This window comes from Mastomys coucha, unplaced genomic scaffold, assembly GCF_008632895.1.
Source record: "Mastomys coucha isolate ucsf_1 unplaced genomic scaffold, UCSF_Mcou_1 pScaffold22, whole genome shotgun sequence".
Classification (NCBI taxonomy): domain Eukaryota; kingdom Metazoa; phylum Chordata; class Mammalia; order Rodentia; family Muridae; genus Mastomys; species Mastomys coucha.
This window is the reverse complement of record NW_022196905.1, coordinates 28,704,800-28,728,487: the sequence shown is the minus strand read 5'-3', so window position 1 is coordinate 28,728,487 and position 23,688 is coordinate 28,704,800. Positions and strand designations below refer to the sequence as shown.

Sequence of the window (23,688 nt, the reverse complement as noted above, 5' to 3'; positions counted from 1 at the left end):
AACTCAGAAATCTGTAGACCAGAATTCAGAAATCTGCCTGCCTCTGCCTCCCGAGTGCTGGGATTAAAGGTGTGAGGCTAGCCTGGTCTACTGGCTAGTTCCAGGATAGCCAAGGCTATACAAAATACTGTCTCAAAAACAAAAAAACAAAAAACCCACCAAGACAGTTTATCCTATGTTAAGTCCTTGTAAGTTAAAGTTTCTACTTGTAATTAGTAAGTTTCTGTTTGTCCTATGCAGGTTAAGGTTTCTGTTTGTAGTTAATAAATTCCTGTTTGTCCTGTGTTAAGTCCTTGCAAGTTAAGGTTTCTATTTGTAATTGCTAAGTTCCTGTTTTACATCTGATATGAACTGCTTGCAACCCTATTCACATGATGTATATCCTTACTCTTGTTCCTTCCCTTTAAAGGTATCTTCATTTTATGTGAACTTGTGTTTTTCCGGCACGTATGTCTGTGTGAAGGTGTTGGATTCCCTGGAGCTGGAATTACAGTTGTGAGCAGCCAGTTCACTTCTTTCCAACTCTAATTGTATCAAACAGGGAATAATGGTCACCTCTCTTGCCTCTGAACACCTTATCTCTCCCATAAAGGGACCTTCAAAAGCCAGCAGAAGCTGCTTTCTCAAATCCTGCAACAGCTGGCTGGCCAGTCCCTGGCCTACCTTGAAGGGGGTTCTCTTTTTACCTTGAAGGCAGCACAAACCACACCCAGACACTTGTTCTCAAAGAAAGATCCTGTATTACGTGGGGAAGAAAAGTTAAAGGGACTGCTTTCTGACTCAGGATGAAAAACAGAAGTACATGACCTTATAGGTGTAAATTTTTTAAAGATCTTATTTATTTATTCTTTTATTAATTTATTTCACTGTCTTCTGACACACCAGAAGAGCGCATCTGATCCTATTACAGATGTTTGTGAGCCACCATGTGGTTGCTACGAATTGAACTCAGGACCTCTGGAAGAGCAGTCAGGGCTCTTAACCACTGAGCCATCTCTCCAGCCCTATAGGTGTAATTTTTTAAGATGAGAAAAAAAGGGGGAGATGTGGTTAAAAAAAAAAAAAGCTAGGATGTAGTAGTATATTTTAATTGCACATGTTAATTAGGTGAGCCAAATGGGGCTTTTGATTGCTGGATGTTTTGATGTTGTATTTAGATAGCTCGACCTTGGTAATCAGCCTCAGGAGGAGAAAGTAACCAAATAAGGGAATGGACCTTGGGGGCTAGCTTTAGGAATGTAATCTAATGCTTTTTAGCAAGGCAGAGAGACTGGGAAGAACGAGGCTGCCAGAGCCACACACTTGAGTGGGCTAGTGACCCTTCACACCCCAGCTTGCTTTGGTTAGAGTCTCAGGTTTAACAGGCAGGCAACTAACATGATAAAATTTGATTCTACATGTAGAAACGCAGCTCAAAATATCTAAGGAAATTTTAGTTTATAAGCAGGCCATACATGTCTAATCAAAATCCTAGTTAAAGTAACCAAATTTGAAAATACAATAAGATTAGTAATTTGCTCTTCTAGTCTAAGAAAAAGGATTTCATATTTTGTTTGTTTTTTGGGTTTTTTGGGTTTTTTTTTTTTTTTTTTTTGAATGGGAAGAGGTTTTTGTTTTTTCAAGACAGTGTTTTTCTGTTTACCCCCAGCAATCCTGGAACCAAGCTGGCCTCCAGCTCAGACATGGGCAAAGCTTTGCCTCCCAAGTGCTATTAAAGGCATATGCTACCATACCCATTGTGGGTTTTATATTTGTCATCTTTTTAGTTTTTTGAGATAGGGTTTGTTACATAGAACAGATTGATCTCTAACCCGAGATCTCTTGTCTCAGCTTCCTGAATTCTTGGAATATTTGAAATGTTACACATTTTTTATTTTACTTTGTTGAGGCTGGATCTCATGTAGTCTGGAACTCAATTTGTAGACCATGCTGGCCTCAAACTTCTGCCTGTCTTTGCTTCCCAAGAACTGGGATTAAAGACATGTACCACATCAGTTGACTTATTTATTTGCTTACTGAGTGCATATACATGTACCATAGAACACATGTAGCAGTCAGAGGGAGGCTTGTTGGAGTCGGCTCTTTCCTTTCACTGTGTGGGTCCTATATGGTCTGAGGATGTGGAAGCTTCTAAGAAGTGTTTGTGGTCCAGGGAGGTGTTCTGGGGCTGGTAAATGCAAGTTCTGAGGGTTGAAGGATGTGAGAGAAAAAAACAAAACAAAACTTGGATGCTGATAGGAAAGTGATAGGATATAGGGGAGGAATGAGAATTGTTGGAGTGTCTAGGATGGTGTTTTGATGTTGGTAAATGCAAGTTTAAATGATTTCTCTTTTTATAAATTTAAAAAGATTCTTGTTAGCTTCAGGGAATCCACTCAAATCCCCCTCCCACAGGTCAAATGGACTCCAGCTAAGCACTGTCAATCAATAGCCCGTTTCCCTCCCCACCTGCCTATTCCTGAGGGCGAGATCTTTCCCACCCCTTCTCCAAATACCAAGACTGTGGGCCTAAAAGTTTCAAATGAACATCCAAGAAAAAGGCTTTCTTTCTCCCTAAACCCCTTAACTTTATCCTCCTATATATAATCTGTTCTAGCATCTTGCCAAGTCCAGATATTTCCTCAGAACTTGTATCCAGGACAGATCCAAAGCAATTACCCACAAGTGCTCTGGCCCAGCCTCACTACAGACTGATTCAACTGGGCATGCACACTTCTATCCCCAGATGGTCCCACAGCCTGGGTAGCTGTGAAACAACCCCATAACGACGCCCCAATGTCAGCAGGAAGTAGTCATAGACAATTATGTCTCTCCTTATTCATTTATTATCTATCAAAAGTCTGGGATGTTTGGTTTCAGACCCTGGGACATGGGACTGAGGTGCATATTTTACTTAGTAAACTAGCAGACCTGGCCCCAGGATTTCCCAGCATCCCTCAGTTGCTACTTGGCATACCCTGCCTAACCCTGAACTTTCTAGCTCAGCGGTTGAGCTGCCCTTCCCCCAGAGGCTCTTCCGTATATAATCCATACATTTTGGGTTCTTCTCTCCGTGCTTGCTCTTTCTTGATTACTCTCTTCTCTCTCCCTTCTCCCTCCCTCCCTCCCCGTGGTGACTTTTCTGGTATTAGTCCTTAGACCCAATGAACCCCCACCTCTACCCCAACACCTAGAGTAGCTTCCCACTAAACCTGCTTATATATTTTAATCTGACTTTAATTGGTTCATTTCACCAGTGTAGAAATAATTTATCAGGTCCCAAGGATTGAACTCAGGATGTCAGGCTTAGTGGTAAGCCCCTCTACCTCCTGAGCCGTCCGTCTGTCAGCCTCTTTTTTGGTTTTGAGACAGTCTCTCTATATATAGTTTAGGCTGTCATGAAAATGACTATGTAGCTCAGGCCAGATTAAAATTTACCCACTCAGATGGTGAGATCACAGATGTGTTATGATGGCTTTGGGTAAATTTAATATACTGATGATGTATTAGTGAAAGTCAACTACAAATACTTTCATGCTCAGAAACACCTTTTCTGTGAACATCACTTGACAATGAACTTGCTCCCTCACAAATAGTGTCTCCTTCTTGTTTTAAACATCAACTTGTGGAGGAAAAAAAACCTGACATATCAGTGCTTCCTTAGGTTCATAACCATCAAGAAATGTCCAGAAAGAGCACTCATAGCACCCTGTGGGTCTTAGATCTCTGGCTGGCCAGCCACCATTGTCAAAAAAAAAAAAAAAATGCATATAAGGAGAAGGCAGTGGGTCTCTAATATTGTGGTGTTTTGAATAGGTACACCCCCCACGCACACACAGACATATATGTTTAAATCCCTGAACCTAGGGAGTGGCACTATTAGGAGGTGCAAACTTGTTGGAGGAAGTGTATCACTGTGGGGGCATGCTTTGAGGTTTTATATGCACAAGCTATGGCCCAATATGGTTGGTACACAGTCTCCTGCTGCCTGCAGATGAAGATGTAGAACTCCCAGCTCCTGCCAGGCAGTGGTGGCGCAAGCCTTTAATCCCAGCACTTGGGAGGCAGAGGCAGGCAGATTTCTGAGTTCCAGGCTAGCCTGGTCTACAGAGTGAGTTCCAAGACAGCCAGGGCTACACAGAGAAACCCTGTCTCAAAAAACCAAAAAGAAAAAAAAAAAAAAAAAAAAAAAAAAAAAAAAAAAAAAAAAAAAAGAAAAAAGAGCTCCCAGCTCCTCCTCTAGCACCATGTTTGCCTGCACACTGCCATGCTTTCCCCTATGCCAATAATGAACCAAACCTCTGAAACTGTCAGCCAGCCTCAATTAAATGCTTTCCTTTATAAAAGTTGCCGTGGTCATGGTGTCTTTTCCAGCAATAAGCCTCTAAGACAAATATGAAGGTTCTGAACAAATATCTCAGATCTCCATACCTTAAACAGTGAGTCTTTAGTCAGTCTACAAGGAGAGCAAAGTGCTTGCTCTGTCCCAATCTACTGGTTGTAGGCTGATCTAGCATAGCCTCTAAGGGACAACCAGCACTCCTTCACATGCTGTCACCTCAGCAGGGCACCCTGTTCACCTGAGGCCAGACACGATTCCAAGAGAGCAAACAGGACCTCAGGGCCACTTGACAACTGAATCTAAACTGGCACTCTGACACTTGTATGCTATTGGCCAGAGAAAGTTATGAGGCCGGGCATGGATCAAATGCTAACGGAATAAACTATCGCTGTTTTTGTAATTTTTTTTCTTAATGAGGGCTGGGTGTGGCAGGAGAGCTCATGTGCCATGGAGCATCTGTAGACATCGTGGGATAACTGTAGAGTTGGTTCTCTCCTTCCACTTTAACATGGGTTCCAGAGATCTCAGGTTGTCAGGTTTGTACAACACGAACACTGAGCCATCCTGCTTGCCCTCTATTTCTTTTTGGTTTTTGTGAGTTTTCTCTGTGTTGTCCTGGCAGTCTGTTACTCAATTTATAGACCAGGTTGGCCTGGAACTCCACTTGCCTAGCCTCTATTTCTTTTTTGTTTGTTTTGGGGCTTTTTTGTTTTGTTTTTCCAGATAGGTTATCTTTGGGTATCCCCAACTATCCTGGAACTTGCTTTGTAGACCAGGCTGGCCTCGAACTCACAAAGTTCTGCCTGCCTCTGCCTCCCAAGTGCTAGGATTAAAGGCATGCGCCACCACTGCCCAGCACTACTTCTTTTAATGCAGGTATTGCTACATAGTCAGACTATCTTAAAACATACTACCTTGTCCATGCTGGGCTCACCTCTTGATCCTCTTTCCTGCCTCTATCTCCCAAGTGCTGAGATTACATGAGGAAATTACCAGGCCCAGCAAGACCAGAGGTATGAGGCTGCAAGCCAATCGATATTGGTGGATATGTTAACATTTGGCCACAGTTCTATCACACACAGCATCCACTTGCTACAATATTAAGAAATAGTTGTGGAGCAAACACCTTCCGTGCTCTTGAGCTGTCTCTGAGCAGCAGTTCAGTCCAGAAAGACAGGGCAAAGGGAGACCTTGCTGACTGCCAAACAGCATTGCTGCTCGTACCACCCACTTTGCTGGGCTGTCCAGAGGCTAGCCTTAAAGTGAAAGGTAATCCCCATGGCCTTGTCACAGAATTTGCTTTAGGCCACCATGCACACTAGCTCCTCTGCAGGAACTGGACCAACAAGAGCTGGTCCAACCCAGAACAGTGACAGTGGTCATCTTCCCTGTTAGCCTGGTGACAGAGCACCCATGTCCAACACATCCTAAATCCATCCTGCCGTTGGCTTGCTTGAAATCACCAGGATCATCTCTCCATTTTAAATGAATTTGAATTATACAAAACCTGTAAGAAATGTGGTTCTTGGGCTGGAGAGATGGCTCAGCTGTTAAGAGCACTGATTACTCTTCTCAGAGGTCCTGAGTTCAATTCCCAGCAACCACACGATGGCTCACAGCCTTCTGTAATGGGATCTGACGCTCTCTTCTAGTGTGTCTGAAGACAGCTATAGTGTACTCATATATATTAAATAAAAAAAATGTGATTCTTATTTAAGTAAAACTGAATCTGCCGAGCGGTGGTGGCGCACACCTTTAATTCCAGCATTTGGGAGGCAGAGGCAGGCGGATTTCTGAGTTTGAGGCCAGCCTGGTCTACAGAGTGAGTTCTGGGACAGCCAGCGCTACATAGAGAAACCCTGTCTCGAAAAAAAAAAAAATGAATCTGTCCCCAATTCTAATTCAACAGGGAGGCAAGGATTCCATTGTCCCTGAGCAATCCCTAAACATCTCCTACTCCCTTGTCAGGGTTGTACAAGAACTCTAAAACACATTTGTTCCTGTCAATGCTGAGTCTTTCTTGGTCTGAAGTACCCTGGGATACAGCCTTACCACCCAAGGGACCTCTGCAGGCCTAAGGAGGATGGCCAGGGCGTAGTGTCGGCTCTCTCCTGAACATCTACCCACTAGTAATTTTTCCTTGCTTTATTCCCTCCCTGAGACTTGCCACCATCTTCTTCCTAAGAACCAAACATCACAATGCAACTTTACTCTCCAGGCTAAGTTTCACTGGCAGCCATTCATTCCATGTACCTGTTGTTAAAGTCCAGCTTTCCCCAGCACAGAGCATCAGTAAGGCCAGAAATATAGAACTCATCTGATCTGCCCTGTTGAGCCACTGTCCCCAAGCGCTCCAATTTTGTTGGATTTGAGCTCTTGATGATAATGGAGAGAGGGCCCTGAAAGGTACCTGCAGTTAGCTTAAGCCAGAGTCCCTTAATGAGGACAGGTGGTCTCATTAGCAGAACAGGAGACAAGTGGGCTATAGTTGCTGCATGATGTGACCGCTTGATGATCCATGTGAGACATGAGAAGGGCCAGTCCAGAGCATATGCGTAAGAATCTAACCGCATTCACAATCCCACACTCATGCGAGGTCCCACGCATATTCACTGGTTCTGCATGGAGAATGGGGCTTGCAGTCCTATGAATAGACTTGCTGGACATAGGGAAGAGCCAGGTTTAGCATATTAAAAACTTGGTAGCCAGTTGCAGTCCAGAGGAAGAGCACGTATTTGTTTAGCATTTCTAAAGGCCACCACACCTTTTTTTCTGAAGCAGCCATACAGGGGCAGGCTGGAGCTGGGGAAAGGGTAAGCTTTGTGGCAGAGATGCAGGAAGAGAGCCACTGTCGTAAGGGCAGGGGTGATGGCTCACGTCGGCCGCCGCGCACGCAGTGTTGGCGTGGGGCTGCCAGCTGACTCAGGAGGCCTGCAGTTGACGAGTAGCGGTAGCGCGGCAGGTGCGATCTGTCTCTTGCTTTGCTCGCAGCCTGCGCTCGCGACTCTGATCCAGCTCCCGCCAGTGCTGCATCTCCTCCTGCGCCTAGGAGCGGGTGGTGGGGTGGGCGGGCCCTCGGTCGGTCGAGGAGGCCATGGGGCTTGTAACCCAGGCGCTTAGGCTTCCCCACGCCCCCAACCTCTCAGACCCGAAAGGTTGCTTCCTTCTCAGCTCACCCGCAGATTTGGACGTTGGGCCCGGGGCGGTGAGACGAGCTGTGGTGCTGTCTGCCTGCGGCGTTCAGCTGCCCTCTCCTCCATTTTGCGCTTTAGCTCCAACACACGCTCATCCTGGGAGGGTGTCCTCGGTCTTGTAGCCTGGGCCTTCTTTTCCTCCCACCTGGATCACAACAGCACTAGCTTAGAAGTAGGCTGAGTAACACCCAGGAAGGTTTTTGTGGGACCCTGCCAGTATCCTTACCTTTTTAATCTTTTAACCTTTTTTATTATTTTATTTTATTTTATTTTACTTTATTTTGTTTTTTTTCAAGACAGTGTAGCGCTGGCTGTCCTGGAACTCACTCTTGTTGACCAGGCTGGTCTCGAACTCAGAAATCCGACTGCCTCTGGCTCCCAAGTGCTGGGATTAAAGGCGTGCACTACCACTGCCCGGCTTTAACCTTTTTTAAAATTGCATTCTAATTATGTATACAATTGGTGTGTAAACTTTTTTTGCCTCATTCTCCCTCTGTCTCTCTCATACGACCCCCCAGGTGTGTGGGGGGGTGACAGCTGCTGATACTGTACATTTCTACACATCCCCTCCTTAGTATATGTGGTATTCTGCCGCTCTGCCCCGTTGTGGGTTCTGGAAGCGAAAGAAAGCCGTGACAGGCCCAGAGCTAAGACCACCTGCCTGCAGCGTGAAACACCGGCTGCAGCCCCTGAGATCAAAGCGGACTTTGCAGCTCGGAACATCAAAGGAACTGAAACTAATGAAACTACGTTTGAAGGGTATTGTGTATTCAGACTGGGATGCTGTTTTCCTTTTTAACACGTCTATGCTAAAAACCAAGAATCTTTTGGTTTCCATTCTGCCTGTGCCATATAAACCCATCTTTCTCTAGTAAAGACGCACATTGATAAATCTTCTTGGTGTGGTTTCTTTGTTTCCTCCCTCACCCGCTTGTTTCCACAGGAACTCAATTATCCCAGTTCGTGAACACCCAAGGAGAGAGAGACTGCAGGTCGGTCTCCCTCAGATGGCGCCCAACGTGGGGCTCGAACACGGGAGAAATTGAGGGGCCCTACCACAGGACACAGAGCTCTGGTTTATCAAAGAAGAAAGGATCCAGATTTATGTAGTCGTTCTCATGGTAAGATTGGGTTAGCGCTGACCGGGAATCCGTGTGGGACTACAGGAAGTTCTAGGCAGAAACATAGGTATTTGCCCGATACCTTAAGGAGCCTAGGGGAAATTTTTGGCGGTAGGTTAAAAGCATGGGTGCACAGATTTCTAAAACGGCTTCCCGGAATGTGGGAAAGCTGCTGGAGACTAAAGGAGTAAGGGTAAGATTTTATGCATTGAGAGAGCTAAACAGAGTTGGTTGAGGGTTTTTGTCCGTGGGTAGAAGGCATGAGTCGTATGGATTTAAAATCGTGGGAAAAGGTAGGAAAAGCTCTGGAGAAAAACAAAGTGGATGGATTTCCCCTCCACCTTTGGGGGATGGTTTTGGATATTTTAAAGGAAGATGAGAAAACCGAGCAGAAGGGAGAGCCTTCAGGAAAGTACATCAGCCTTACGGCATCAGAGGTGACAGGCGACAGTTCTCTAGCCGATTCGTACTCTATGGCGAGGCAGGTCAAGATTCCCTTGACTCCAGCTCTACGGACAGCGAGGAGAGTCAAACTTCCTCCAATTCCAGTAGTCAAACCTCTACTGACTCGGTCAGTACGGTGGCCGAGAAGACTCAACTTTCTGTGAGAACCAAACGTGCTGCACGTCGTTACAGAAGGCAGCGTGTTTTTTATAAGACTGTGCCCTCCCAGACTAGGGAGTGTTTTCAAAGTGGGTCTCATCCGGCTAGAAATGAACTCGAGACCAAGATAGGAGAGTTGATTGATGAAATCAGGGGAATTAAATTTCAGGCAGGCAAAGAGAAGGACAGCTAGCTATCTGAATACTGAAGAGGAGGTGGGTCCCAGGGCCCCAGGTTCCAGCCAGGGTGATTTTCGTTCACTAGCCCATCCGGCTGCAGAACGCAGAAGTCAGAGAGACGATATGCACAGATATTATCAAGTCTTTGAGGTGAAGTTCATTAAGGAATTAAAGGGGGCTGTGGAAAAATATGGTCCTAGCTCCCCATTCACTAAGGCCCTAATTAGCAATATCATAGACTATGGGTTATTACCTCAGGAATGGAAAATGCTGTGTAAGGCAGTGCTATCCTCTGGCAATTACCTGTTATGGATTTCTGAATGGCGGGAACTTAGTGGAAAAATTGCCATGCAGAATGCCCAGATGGACAATCCAGATTGGACTCTAGATACGCTTGTTGGAGAGGGTCGGTTGAAGGAAGCACTCGGCAGATAGATTACCCCATTGGGGTGCTAAATCAGATTGCTACTGTGGCCTGCAGGGCCTGGTGTAAGCTTCCGGCTAAGGGAGTAGATGGGATGAGTCTGACCAGTGTCTGGCAGGGTCCAGAGGAGCCTTTTCAGAATTTTGTTGCCAGGCTGCAAGAGACAGTTAGTAGAACGCTGGGAAACTCGTATACAGAGGGACCTCTGATTACCCAACTGGCTTTTGAGAACGCTAATGCAGCGTGTAGGTCTATCTTGCTGCCTCACAAAGGACAAACAGACATCTCAGGATATATTCGCCTGTGTGTCAACATGGAACCTGCATATAATCAAAGTGCAGTGGTGGCAGCGGTGGTGCAAGAGACGCCCACCCCTAGGGGCTTGGCATACAGGCAAGATAATGGGCCATTTTTCCTGTCCAATGGCAGGTCTTTCTGCCTGAAGCTTTCATTAAAGTATATATCACAGCATGCGGGTATGGGGACATGGAGGTATGGGGGCATGAACACACGCTCTCCTTGCTTTTCGGCTCTTGCTCAACTGTCCTGGCCCTGTTCCTCTTCAAAAATTCCCATTAAACACCTATGGTAGAGGTTGGCTGTACCAATGTGGGTAGAATCCAAGAACCTTGAATCTTGAGAGGCAGTTCAACATCAACTAGTGCATTTAGGGTCTGCCACAGTGAGTCCAGCATCTGGGAACTGGTGGGTTTCCTGAGAAACTCCAGAGGTGTGGCCAGCTGGTCCTCTCTGAGCAGGGTGCAGTGGCATTACTTCCTCTGAACTCCAGCCAGGGCAGCAGGTGCTTGGGGACCAAGAGGGATGCATTCTCTTCTAAAGGCAATGAATGAGAGTCCTTCCTCTGACCACCCCTCCCCTCTGGAAGATACTTCCTCTGGAGCCATGTGTTCTGTTGTAATAGGCCCCATTACCACCTTCCCTGGGACAGGTGTGACCATGAGACCAACCTGGCTTCTATCGAACATTGGCCTAGATACAGTTGTTCTCAAACAAATAAAAGGTCTGAGCATTCATACAGACAATTAAACATGATATAAATACTGGTTTAAAAAGAAGAAATAGTGCCAGGCAGTGGTGGCGCACACCTTTAATTCCAGCACTTGGGAGGCAGAGGCAGGCAGATTTCTGAGTTCGAGGCCACCTGGTCTACAGAGTGAGTTCCAGGACAGCCAGGGCTACACAGAGAAACCCTGTCTTGAAAAACCAAAAAAAAAAAAAAAAAAAAAAAGTCCTAGCGGTCTTGGGGTACTTGGAGAAGTGTGGATTCAGGCAGGCATTTGAATGATACTGAGAATTCTTACTTTTGCTAGTTATGTCATGATGCTGTGGTTTATGTAGGACAACTTCTTTTTTTTTTCCTTTTAGAAAATATACACTACAGGGGACTGAAATATGACTCAGTGGTCAAGAGCACTTGCTTTTCTTCCAGAGGACTTGGGGTTCAATTTCCAGCACCCACATGGCAGCTCACCACTGTCTAACTCTTGTCCAAGGGGACCATCCAACACCCTCACCCAGACACACCTGCAGGGAGAACACCAATGCACATAAAATAGAAATGAATTAAGAGAAAAGAAAATACACACTACAGTTTCTATACTTAGTGTAGGAAATACACTGCTGAAGTATATGGTACTGGTAACTATTTCTATGGTAACCATTTCTATAGTAACCATTTCTATGGTACCTATTTCTAAATGACTCTGAAGACTGAGAAACAGCTAGCTAACTAGGTGAAGAACATACAGCACAAAGGTTGTGCTTGCAACACTGATGCATTGCATAAGTTGTGTGTCGTGGACAGGAAAGTCATTGCCACAGAACTGATAATTCTCCTACAAAATGAAAATGGTTAGAGTTAAAGGATTGTCTGGCAGGGTCTGGCAGTTGTGGCAAGGGTACCCACAGAGGAAGGTGTATAGCAGGCTTGTTGCTCCTTTGTTCCTTCCAACACATGGAGGTGCCTTCCCTGGGACCATGGTACCCACCTCAAGGCTGCAGTCCTGCCCATGGCTGCGCGGCACAGGGAGATCTGCTCCACTGTGTTCTGTATCATTTGGCTTTTGGCTCGTTTGCCCTGGATGATTTGATCCCGCTTCTCCTCTTGCTCTCGTTTCTGGGTCTCTTTGAGCATGGCCAGCCGCTCTCGAAGTTCCACCACAGACATCTCACCTTCCAGACCATATCCTGGGATCTTCCAAATAACAGGAGAGACCTCAAGCTGGCAGCTGTACAAGCCACTCATTCCTCACATCCAAGGAGATGTTTCCTCTGCTTCAGTCCGCCCGTGAAATGAAATCCCCATTAGCAGCCTAGAGCCCTAGAGTGGAGCTGGACTTCTCAGGGGGATAGCCTTGACCTTTGGGTCTAAGTGAGACCCATCAGTCAATTGCAAGAGCCTCCAGGACCTGCCCTCTTGTTCCTGTGAACCTAACTCTTCTCTGCTTTCTCATGCAGGCTGCTACCTCCTCTACCTCCCTACTTAGCCCTTGGCTTTCTCTGGCTCTGGACGTTTTTTACACTTGGGCGCTCCTTACTCCCTTCCCATTTTGTGTCTGGAGAGTCCGGGGACCTCACCCTTCAACATACAGCTCCCCAAATGTCTACCTCCACACAGTTTAGCTCTCTCCCCTTCAGAGATCCATTTCTAATGGGTAGCTCTTTCCTCAATAAAAATATTCCATCCTGCAGGTAAGTGGGAGGCTCCTAGGACTCAGGAAGCAAAGGAAACTTACAAGGCTCAGGAAGCTTAGGAAGTTACAGGATTCACAAAGCCTGGGGAGGGAGCAGGCTATGGTTGTATAGCAAAGATACCTGCTGGAAAGAGAAAATTCTTGGGCAAGCGCTGTATAGCAATTTCCTCTAAAGGGAAGCATCCAGTTTAGGAGGTATGTGAGGGTGGGGTCGGGGGGGGGGAAGGCTCTTGAGATTCCAGACTCTCCCCTGCTTTGTAAAATAAGTGAACAGCTGCTGCGCAGGAGACTCTGACCAGTAGGGCTGTTAGAGGAGATTCTCAGGCCTGTCAACCTGTCAAGTTGCGGAGAGCTCTTGGGATGTAGCTTTCATGAGCTGTTATCTGTGTTGGGGTAAGCTTTTCAGTGACATAATGCCTCTGACCCTCCTGATGCCTGTGAGTAACCTCTTGCCACACTGCTGGGAGGAACCCCAGTAAATATCCATTGGCTCACCAGGTTGGATTTTGTTACCCTGGTTTGTCCAGGGTTCTCTTTCTGTGGTAAGTAGATGAGTGTTGCCATTTACTCAGGGAAAAGGCTCTCACACAACAGCAGGAACTGCCTGCAGATTGTACAGGGAGCACCTGGGGTGCAGCTTTTCTGAGTTGTCCCTCGCACTGGGGTGAACATTTTGGTAAGCTCACCTTTGAGACATCTGCGACTACATAATTAACCCTTCCCCATGCTCCTATATGCAGCCTAAATAAACAAACTGAATCACTAGTTTAGATCAGGGTGGAGTTATTTCTTTGGTCTGTGATTGGTACCATGGTACCATATAGAGGTTAGTGGAAAGGTCACAGAAGGCACTCATGGTCTGTCTTCCTATAGTGTATCCCATAAGCTGAATTCACCCACAGCTGAATCCAACCACCACACTTGGTACCCCAGTGACTAGGGGATTATGGGTAGGACAAGACCAACCTTTGGCCTTGATGGGAATTCTGTATGTGCTGCACCACACACAGAGATACCCTGATGTTGAGACCCTCAAGGGCCACAGTCTCACCTCGGTAAGGTCCACCAGCTTCTCCTTGCGTGTGGGCTGTGTCTCCAGCGCACGAAGCTGAGCGGTGAGCTCACAGCGCCGCTTCTGTTCCTCTTTAGCTGCCTTCACGCTACGCTGTAGCAACTCCCGGCTCTCCTCTATCACCTCCTGAACTTGGGAACAAAGTGGGGTGCTGATGAGGACAGTGAATGGTCTGGCAGACACTGGATGGGGGCTATATCTCCCAGAAATGTCTTCTTCAGGCCTTGGCCCCTACCCAGTCCTGGCCTACCCTCCAGGGGCACCACCTCTCACTGACTAAAGTAGCTTGTTTGTAATTCAGAAGGATGGAAGGGACTGGGGACGGCCTCATGGCTCCTGACTCCCTGCAGTACCTATCTGCTGCCGGCCCTTCACAAGCTTCATCTGGACTATCTTAACATTCTTCTGCGCCTCTGTGACCTGTTCCACCAGCTCTTTCATGGCCTTCTCCTCTTGGAGGCGCCTCTCAGCACACTGCAGCATTAGCTCAGCCGTCTGCTCAGACAGAGGATGCAAAACAGTCTGAAGACAGCTACAGGGTACTCATATAAATAAAACTAAATAAATAACATTTAAAAAAATAACACTGTAACACTCACCTATCATGCTCAGGGATCTAGATTCAAATACCAGTATGAACAAATCCATCCATCCATCCATCTATCCATCCACCCATCTATCCATCCATCCATACACACACACACACATACATTAAAAAGATTCCTGTTGTTGGGCATAGTGGCACACACCTTTAATCCCAGCACATGGGAGGCAGAGGCAGGTGAATCTTTTGAGGCAGAGAGCCTGGTTTATAGAGCAAATTCCAGGATGGCCAGAATTACACAGAGAAACCCTGTCTCAAAAACAAACAAACAAAAAGATAATTTTTATAACCATGATTTTAAATATATCTTTCCCACACTTGTTGATACAGTTCTTAATATTGGTCACTGTGGATGAAACCAGAGCTGGCACTCAATATTGGCCCACATGGTAAGGCATAGAGGCTTGTTGGAGGATAACCAGGTCATTTTTAAAGACAACGTCTCCCTGTGTAGTCTAACCTTCCTGCCTCAGCCTCCTGTGAGGTGAGGTTGCAGGTCTGCATTGTCACATCTAGTTAATAATTGGGTATTAAGTACAGAGAACCAAGATAACTGGGTCTTAACAAAGATAAATCAAGAATCTTATCTGTCAATATAAAAAGAGGTTTCTGAAGGCTCTGGAGCAGTGCAAACAGATCAGAGATAAGACAGAGTACTGTGGCCAGGTGGGAGTAAGGGGACCTTGTACTGAACAAAAAGCTGTAGTTGATTACCACATGCTAGAACTGTAAAACAAAACAAAACAAAACAAAACAAGTATCAGTTCAGTGCACAAGAAAAGTTAAATTCAACTTTCTTTTCTTTTCTTAAAAATATTTAGACTTATTTATTTATTATATGTAAGTACACTGCAGCTATCTTCACACATTCCATAAGAGGGCATCAGATCTCGTTACAGGTGGTTGTGAGCCACCATGTGGTTGCTGGGATTTGAACTCAGGACCTTTGGAAGAACAGTCAGTGCTCTTAACTGCTGAGCCTCCTCTCCAGCCCTCAATTTTATTTTCAAATATTCATCTAATGAGGCTATCATTAGGCAAACATTTTGGCCACAGGAATGAATGTGTGTAGTGGGCAGGCTCAGGACCACCAGCAAGACCCCTGGGTATACACAGTTTGGCTAGCAGGGCATTCACTCACAGACACTGATGGCCACAGTTCTGGGTCTGGGCTAGTAGCCTCCTGTGACCCAACTGTGAAGACAGTTATGTTGACAAGGTTCAGGGTTGGCTGGCTGTCACTCTCACATGGCACTCTCATCCTTGGGTCCTACCTGTGGCCACTTACTCATGAAACCTCTGGGTGACAGGAGAGACTTTTTTAGGTTGTTACTGAGCCTGGCTAGGCCATGAAGCTTCCGGCCTATCACCGGGAAGACACAGATGCAGCAGCCATGCCTGACTCAGTGCCCAGAAAGACAGACATAGCAGCCACTCTTGATTCAACACCAAGATGACAGACCTTTCTTGAGTTACCTGTCAAATGTGGTTATACAGGAGGTAGGGGAGTAAAGCCAGCTACTGTGAAGGTAGAGGTGACAGTTGAACTGTTGGGGGCAGAGGTGACTTCTCTATCACCAAGGCCCAACATCCCTCCATGGTGTCCTTGGGAAAGCCCAGGTGGGTGGGACCTGGGTGCTACTTCCTTCCCAAGGCTGCTTTCCCCCTTTAACTCCTTTGAGCTGCTCTTTGTCCACAGTTAAGGAGATATGTATGGAAACAAAGTTAGAATCCTGGCCTTAGCAGAAATGACTCCCCGACACACACACACACACACACACACACACACACACACACACACACACAGCTAGTAGAGGCTACTTAGGGAACCTGAATTTTGACACCTAGTTGAAACATAGATGTGCCCTTCCTGCCCTGCCAGAGTGGTATGGGGGAGCCAGATAAAAATGGAAGGTTTAAAATATGATCCACAGTCTCATTATATCATGCTCCCAAATGCTCAGGTTTCAGTGAATTGCCACTTACCACACTGAAACCCAGGGCAGTTTGGTTGTTTTGTTTGTTTGTTTGGTTGGTTGGTTGGTTTTTGGTTATTGGTTTTTTTTTCAAGACAGGGTTTCTCTGTATAGCTCTGGCTGTCCTGGAACTCACTCTGTAGACCAGGCTGGCCTCAAACTCAGAAATCTGCCTGCCTCTGCCTCCCAAATGCTAGGATTAAAGGCATGCGCCACCGCTGCCCCCAGGGCAGTCTTAAAATAAACAAGGAGATAGTGAATAGATTTCCACAGTAAGGTGACAGATGTTAGGGTTTGCTTGAGATAAAACAGTCTCAGCAAAAGAAAACAAAAACAAAGCAAAACAAAAACCCTTAGCAAATAGAAAACACATGAAAATCCCAGCACTTGGAAAGCAGAGGCAGGTGGATTTCTGAGTTCTAGACCAGCCTGGTCTACAGACTGAGTTCCAGGACAGCCAGGGAGGGCTACACAGAGAAACCCCGTCTCAAAAAACAAAAACAAAAACAAAAAAAAACCAAAACCAAAAAAAAAAACCGGAAAAAAAAAAAAGTAAGAAAACACATGAAAAACCAAATAGAAATTTTAGTATGGAAAAACAAATTCTCCATAGTGTTGTTTACACCCTGAACTGTCCCCAACACATTTGTGTCTGAATATTTGGTGACACTGTTTTAGGGAGTTTTAGGGTCTTTAAGCCTGTGGCCTAGCTAGCAGAAGCAGGTCACTGTAGGCAGGCCCTAAAGATGGGAGTCAATTTGTGTAGCCCAAGTTTTCTGCTTTATCCTACTCCGGATGCTATGACAGAATTGGCTTCCCCATTGTAGTGGACGTTAGCCTTGAAACCAAAACACCAAAATCAATCTTAAATGCCTACTAACTGGCTCATAGGTTAAGGCGTAGTCCCCAGCCCATGGCACTGTTAGGAGCTGCATAATGGGAAAAAGTTAGGTTGCAGGAGTGGGGGACATAACTTTGAAAGAAGTAGTGGGACATGGACCTCTTCTCTTTATTTTTTGCTTCTTGTAGTTTTGTTACACCATGAGCTTCTACCCCATGCACCAATTCAGACCCAAAAGAATGGAGTCAATAAACCATGTACTACAAACTGCAAACATTTAAGTCAAATTTTTTTTTTTGGATTTTCAAGACAGGGTTTCTATGCATAACCCTGGATGTCCTGGAACTCAGAAATCCACCTGCCTCTGCCTCCCAAATGCTGGGATTAAAGGCATGCGCCACCACTGCCCGTCTTCAATTTTTTTTTCTTTTAAAGTTAATTATCTAGGTATTTTTGTTACAATAATAGAAAACTGGCTAATATACACACACATATATATATTAATACACACACACATATATGCATAATATTTTGAACAACAATTTTTAAAAGCTAGGTATGGTGATACAGGTCTTTAATCCCAGCACTTGGGAGGTAGAGGTAAGTGGCTCTATGTGAGTTTGAGGCCAGCTCGGTCTAAACAGAAAGTTCCAGGTCAGGTAGGGCTACATAGTAACACTGATGAGAAGTGACGGGCTTGGCTTCCTGAGTGCTGGGACTCCCAGGCTTTGTGGCACTGTGCCCCTTGTTGAACTGTTGGTTTTTGTCTATGATGTGGTCTTGCTGTGTGTTCTGTATATGCTGGGTGCTTGAGAAGAATGTGGGGTCTTGGTGGAGTCTATGAAGTCCATCTCTGTTGGCTGAATATCAGTACTATTGAGTTCTGTTCATTTGCTAATTTTCTGTCAAGTTGATCTGTGCACTGAAAGTTATTCACCAACCGGTTTTGGAGTGATGTGAAGATGTGTCTCTGTCCTTCCTTGACTGCCTAGGGTACCTTCTGATTGGTTAAAATAAAAAGCCTAGCCTATAGTAAGGTGAGTCTTCTGGAAACACAGAAGAACTCTGGGAAGGAGTAAGGTGTGGGAAGATTAGCCACTGAGACGCAGAGGAAGTTGGATGTATGAAACTGAGGAGAGGTAACCAGCCCATGTGGCAGAACTTAGAATAAATGGGATACCTGAATTACAGGCTAGTGGGGTATATGCCTAGCTTAAGGCCTAGGCACTCTGTGTGTGTGTGTGTGTGCGCGTGTGTGCGCGTGTGCGTGTGCGTGTGCGTGTGCGTGTGTGTGTGTGTGTGTGTGTGTGTGTGTGTGTGTGTATGGTGCAGGTAGAAACCTTGTCCTAAAAAATGAAGGTGGAAAGCCCATAAAATGGCATTGTGGGTAAAAGCACTTGCATCTTAAGTCTAGCCACCTGAGTTTGGTCCCTGTGCACTTGTATTCACAGGTATATAAACTTTTATTAGCACATACATATATATAAGTCACACACATACACACCATACATATAACACACGTGTGCAAATAAACAGCAGGAAATTTAACATAGCTATAAACATCGTTAATAAGATGGGATTCTGAAAAAACCTTCAGTAAGAAAAAGAAAGCAGCCCAGGCGGTGGTGACGCACGCCTTTAATCCCAGCACTTGGGAGACAGAGGTAGGTGGATTTCTGAGTTAGAGGCCAGCCTGGTCTACAGAGTGAGTTCCAGGCAACACAGAGAAACCCTGTCTCGAAAAAACAAAAACAAAAACAAAAACAAAAACAAAAAACCAAAAAGAAAAAAAAAAAAAGAAAGAAAGAAAGAAAAAGAAAAAGAAAGCAGAAAAAAAGGAAAGAAACAGACCACTGAGCTGGCTCAGTGGGTGAAGTGCTGTATACAGACCTGATGATCTGATTCGAGACTGCAGAATCCCACAAGGCAGAAGGAGATAACCAACTCCTGAGAGTTATTCCCTGACCTTTACACACATGCTGTACCTAATAACCAAATAATGGCAGATAAGCTCTACCAAAATAATTATGTTATTTTGGTTTGTACATACTAATTAATAGATTGGAAAACAAGATTAAAAACATAATACACAAATCTACAGGAAACTCATTCTAAATATGCTAGAAGCTAAAAGCCAAAGGATGGATAATATTACTCATGCCAGAGCCTACTTCTTTGGGATTCCAGCATATACTTAACATCAGCTAGCCAGGCAGTGGGGGTGCATGCCTTTAATCCCAGCACTTGGAAGGCAGAGACAGATGGATTTCTGAGTTTGAGGCCAGCCTGGTCTACAGAGTGAGTTCCAGGACAGCCAGGGCTACAGAGAAACCCTGCCTCAACCCCGTCTCCCCAAAACAACAACAACAACAACAACAAAAAGACCAGCTGAGACACAGCCTCATGAACTAAACACTTACTAGATTTTTGGACTTCCCAACTGATAGTCAGCCATGGTTGGACTAGTTGGATGACAGCCTGAAAACCATTATAATAAATTCCCAGATAGATAGATAGATAGATAGATAGATAGATAGATAGATAGATAGATAGACAGACAGACAGACATTCTATCAGTTCTGTTCCTTTAGAGAACCCTGACTAATACAAATAGGGTCTCAATATGTATCCCTGGCTGGCCTACAACTCACTATGTAGACCAGGATGGCCTTGAATTCACAGAGATCTACCTGTCTCTGCCTCCTGAGTGCTGGGATTAAAGTTGTGTGCCACCATACCCAACAATAGAAATGAAAAAAGAGATGTATTACATATTTCTAAATTTGATGACTTAGTTAAATGGAGCAAGCCCTAGAAATATGCAAAGTATCATAACAACTCACTTAGCAAAAATAAATTTTTTTGAAGAGTTCTCTAACTGTTAAGCGTGAAAACAATGTGTGTGTGTGTGTTTACCCTCCAGTCTACACTTGAGCCTCCTGTCTGACCCTCACAAGTGCTGAACTGAGTCTAGCTATGAACCACCACATCTAACTAAATGAAATGTCTTTTTTTTTTTCTATTTACTTGTACTACATCTCTAGTGGAATGGAATTTGAAAAACTTTTTTTTTTTTTTTTTTTTTTTTTTTTTTTTTTTTTTTTTTTTTTTTGGTTTTTCGAGACAGGGTTTCTCTGTGTAGCTCTGGCTGTCCTGGAACTCACTCTGTAGACCAGGCTGGCCTTGAACTCAGAAATCTGCCTCCCAAGTGCTGGGATTAAAGGTGTGCACCACCACTGCCGGGCTCTCTGTAGGTCTTAGTAGGTCATTACCTGGGGTCACAGCTGCTGCCAGGCTATGGCCAGCCATATAGCATAGGTGCATGGTTTTTTTGCTGGCCATAGTTCATGACTCTCAAAAGTCACAATGTGGCCACTCCTGGCCATTCCTACACAGTGTACATCACCTTTTCCTTCTGCCGGTCAGCCTTTTGCTTGTTTTCCTGCACGAGGTTCTGCCTGGCTAAGATGGCCTCCTCATGGCTCAGCTTTCCCTGCAGCCGCCGGCACTCCTCTGCAGCCAGCTGCTCCTCCAGGTCCTTTGCCTGCATCTTCTTCTGCCACTCAAGGAACTCAGAGAAGTCCCCAGCCCCATCCACAAGTTTATCAACTCTGGGGAAAGGACAGAGAGGCAGCTAGGCTTCTTTCTCCCTGTGATTGGGACCACTAAGAGACCACCAGCCCTCCTCTCAGGAATGGACTACCTCAAAGAACATTCAGCCATACCACAAGCATCACCTACCTACGTCCATCTGCCAGTCCCTCCTGTGTACCCACCCACCCACCAGTCATCTCCTTGCCCTCCCTTCATCCACTTCTCTGGCTGTTCTTGCTCTTTCTGTTTGTCTGTCCACTTACCAACACCATCCACACTTGCTTGTTCATATATTCATCTTTCCAGTCAGCCAGCTGAGCTCCCTACCACAGCTCAACTTGTAGACATGAAAGGATACTCAAGGGTGGGGTTCAAGGAGCAAGAACAAAGTAAAACAACAACAACAACAAATCTATTTGAGGATTACAACTGGCATCTTTAGGCGGACAGTCTGGAGGACAGAGCCCTTGACCTAAGATATTTAACATCTGCTCTAGGTAGAAGGTGACCCAGCAGAAATGAATTAGAAGATACCCAGCAGCTGTTTATCCCTGTAGCTTGGTTGCGGGCTGGTGAAGAGAAATCGTATATCCTGCTTTGAGACCGGTGTTGTTCAGTGAAGCCATGAGATAAACAGTTAGTTGGGTTAGGAAGTGTGTTCACTACTCTGGAAAATTTGGAGTTCTTTGTTCTCTATAAATGAGGATGGACCAAGGAAAAACCACTTGCTAATCTAAAATTGCTGGCTGTGGTCTACACTAGTAAAGTGCCTGATTCCAAGATTCCAGGCAAAAGCCCGGGTGTTAGTGGAGACAGGGCCAAGGTAGGTGATAGAATGAGCTGATGTATTACACAACAAGAATTCAATACTGTTTCACTATCATGAGAGGCTCAAAGCAAGAAATGGTACTGGTGTACTCAAGTTACACCTCACTCTAGATGGAGGGCTGTGTGAGCTGAGCCATTCCTACTTCTGCAACTGGCCTAACAGAAGCCTGAAAGTCCTGGGAGACTTTCATGACAGAACCAGAGAACAGTTCTAATAGGACAACTGTTATAGGCAAAATCTTCCGTGTCACGCACACTTTGCGTGACGGTGGTATTTGAGGCGTAAATTTCAAGGAAAGTCAGTCTCCTGCCTCCGCATTGTTGCCTGGCACCCCAAACTCAGAGGTAGCCCAGATATGTCCTCGTATTTGTGTGCTAGGGATCCACAAAGATATCATTTCTTAACAGCTAGAAAAAGAAAATTCGGACATTGCTCTCTGACCTTCACCAATGTTCCAACGTCCTAGTCAAACCCTGGCTTGGAATGTTAAGCCATTCAAACTAATCGCCTCCGGCATTGTGGGTAAGGCTTTGAAGCTCACAGAAAGAGAGACTTATCCCAGGACAAGGTCAAGTAAAATCCTACAGCTGAACCACTCCTAAGAATTAGCAAGAGACTGTCTCTACTTCCCCAAAAGATTAGCATAGTGTGCGTTTTACCTAGGATGGGCGGGACCTTAATCAGAGAGAGAGAGAGAGAGAGAGAGAGAGAGAGAGAGAGAGAGAGAGAGAGAGACAGAGACAGAGACAGAGACAGAGACAGAGACAGAGACAGAGACAGAGACAGACAGTCTGCATTTAGCATTCTAGATTCAGCAGTCTGTATTCAGCATTTAGACTAGCTAGCACTTGGACCAGATCCAGAACTTAGGTGAACTAGGACTCAGATTCATGCAGTCCAGAGCCCCCTGGGCCCAGAGCACTTGGGCCCGGGGGTGGGGGGTGGGGGTGCAGCACCAGTTGAGATTCAAGAGAGTGAACATTCAAGATTCGAGCATTCAACATTGAAGATTCGAGATTCGAGCCTCTACCCTCCTGCCCGGAACATGCAGCCCGAACATACTCGGAGTCCGGGGGTGCTGCACCAGTCCAGAGAAAGTAGATGGCTGCTGTTTTAGATCCAGTGTGTTTTAGATGGCCTCAGATGTACCTCAACTACTGAGCTGCCAGATTTTTCATTTCTCTTTACAAGGACTGTAAAAGCCTCATGTCATTTTTTGAGAAATACACTCAGACCTTACACCACTCGTGTCTAGTCTGTTTGTCAAAGCCGAAACCCGTGCACACCTGGCCAGAACCCATCGTCCCGTGGAACAAGGGACCCCGTAAGAAACCCCAGTCCGTGGCACTTCTGGACCTTGGACCCTTTTCCTGTAAGGGATTCGTGTTCAAAGATAGGGGTGGGAGGTGAGCTGTGAAGCTGTCAGATATGGCTGCTTGTCTGACTGCAAGCAGGCCACCCCTAGGTAGCTTTGGATGGGGCCGGCAACCAGAAAGACCCAGACACACCTGGATCCGAGTGCAGAGGGAATGACAGCCGAATTGATTCTCCTTGGCCAGCACTGCAATCAACCACTTCTACTTCTGAGGTCTCCAAAAAAATGCAAATGCCAAGATTCATGTGAGCTCTTGGACAGCTCAGCAGGATGGAGAATCTTGGAGGATGATAACACTGGGGAGCATAGGAAGGCGACTCCCTATATTCTCTCTTACAGGCTCTATGCATCTCTCCATCAGTATCAGTCACAATATCTTTTACAATAAACTAGTAAATGTACATACATGTGTTCTGTGAGCTGTTCTAGACAGCTAATCAAATCCAATGAGGGGACCTGGAACCCTGACTCATAACCCAGAGGTGAAGACAGAGCCAGCTGGGGACTGCAATTATTATCTTCGGGGGAGGTCTTAGGGATGCTGCTCAAACCCAAGAGGTTTGGTGCTGTCTACAGAGGCGACTGAGGGGCTGTCCACATGAAGCTTTGCTGACTGGTGGGAGAAATGTGTTCCTGAGCGCTGGAGAAAACTAAGGTGGCTTTGCTTGTTTATTTTGAGACCATCTCTTGATGCAGTCCAAGCTAGCCTAGAAATCTCCATCTTCCTATCCTAGCCTTCAGAGAGCTAAGATTAACATGTGGATCACCAGCCAGGCAGGGGTGGCGCACACCTTTAATCCCAGCACTTGGGAGGCAGAGGCAGGTGGATTTCTGAGTTCGA

General features: G+C 45.7%; 1 protein-coding gene across 4 annotated transcripts in view; it reads right to left on the bottom strand.

The window, feature by feature from the left end:
• Positions 1-2,025: 2,025 nt before the first annotated feature.
• Positions 2,026-23,688, bottom strand: part of Cfap99 (cilia and flagella associated protein 99) — a 46,827-nt gene continuing 25,164 nt past the window's right edge. For 3 of the 4 annotated variants that reach the window (XM_031341044.1, XM_031341045.1, XM_031341043.1), the window contains 6 exons: positions 20,456-20,660; positions 13,982-14,123; positions 13,608-13,759; positions 11,852-12,057; positions 7,498-7,660; positions 6,319-7,366 (listed from right to left, as the gene is read on the bottom strand). In XM_031341044.1, the coding sequence (XP_031196904.1) occupies positions 7,244-7,366; positions 7,498-7,660; positions 11,852-12,057; positions 13,608-13,759; positions 13,982-14,123; positions 20,456-20,660 (991 nt within the window). In that variant the 3' untranslated portion in view covers positions 6,319-7,243. Of the gene's footprint in view, positions 2,184-6,318; positions 7,367-7,497; positions 7,661-11,851; positions 12,058-13,607; positions 13,760-13,981; positions 14,124-20,455; positions 20,661-23,688 lie in introns of those variants that run through there. The other variant, XR_004110240.1, reaches the window with a different exon arrangement.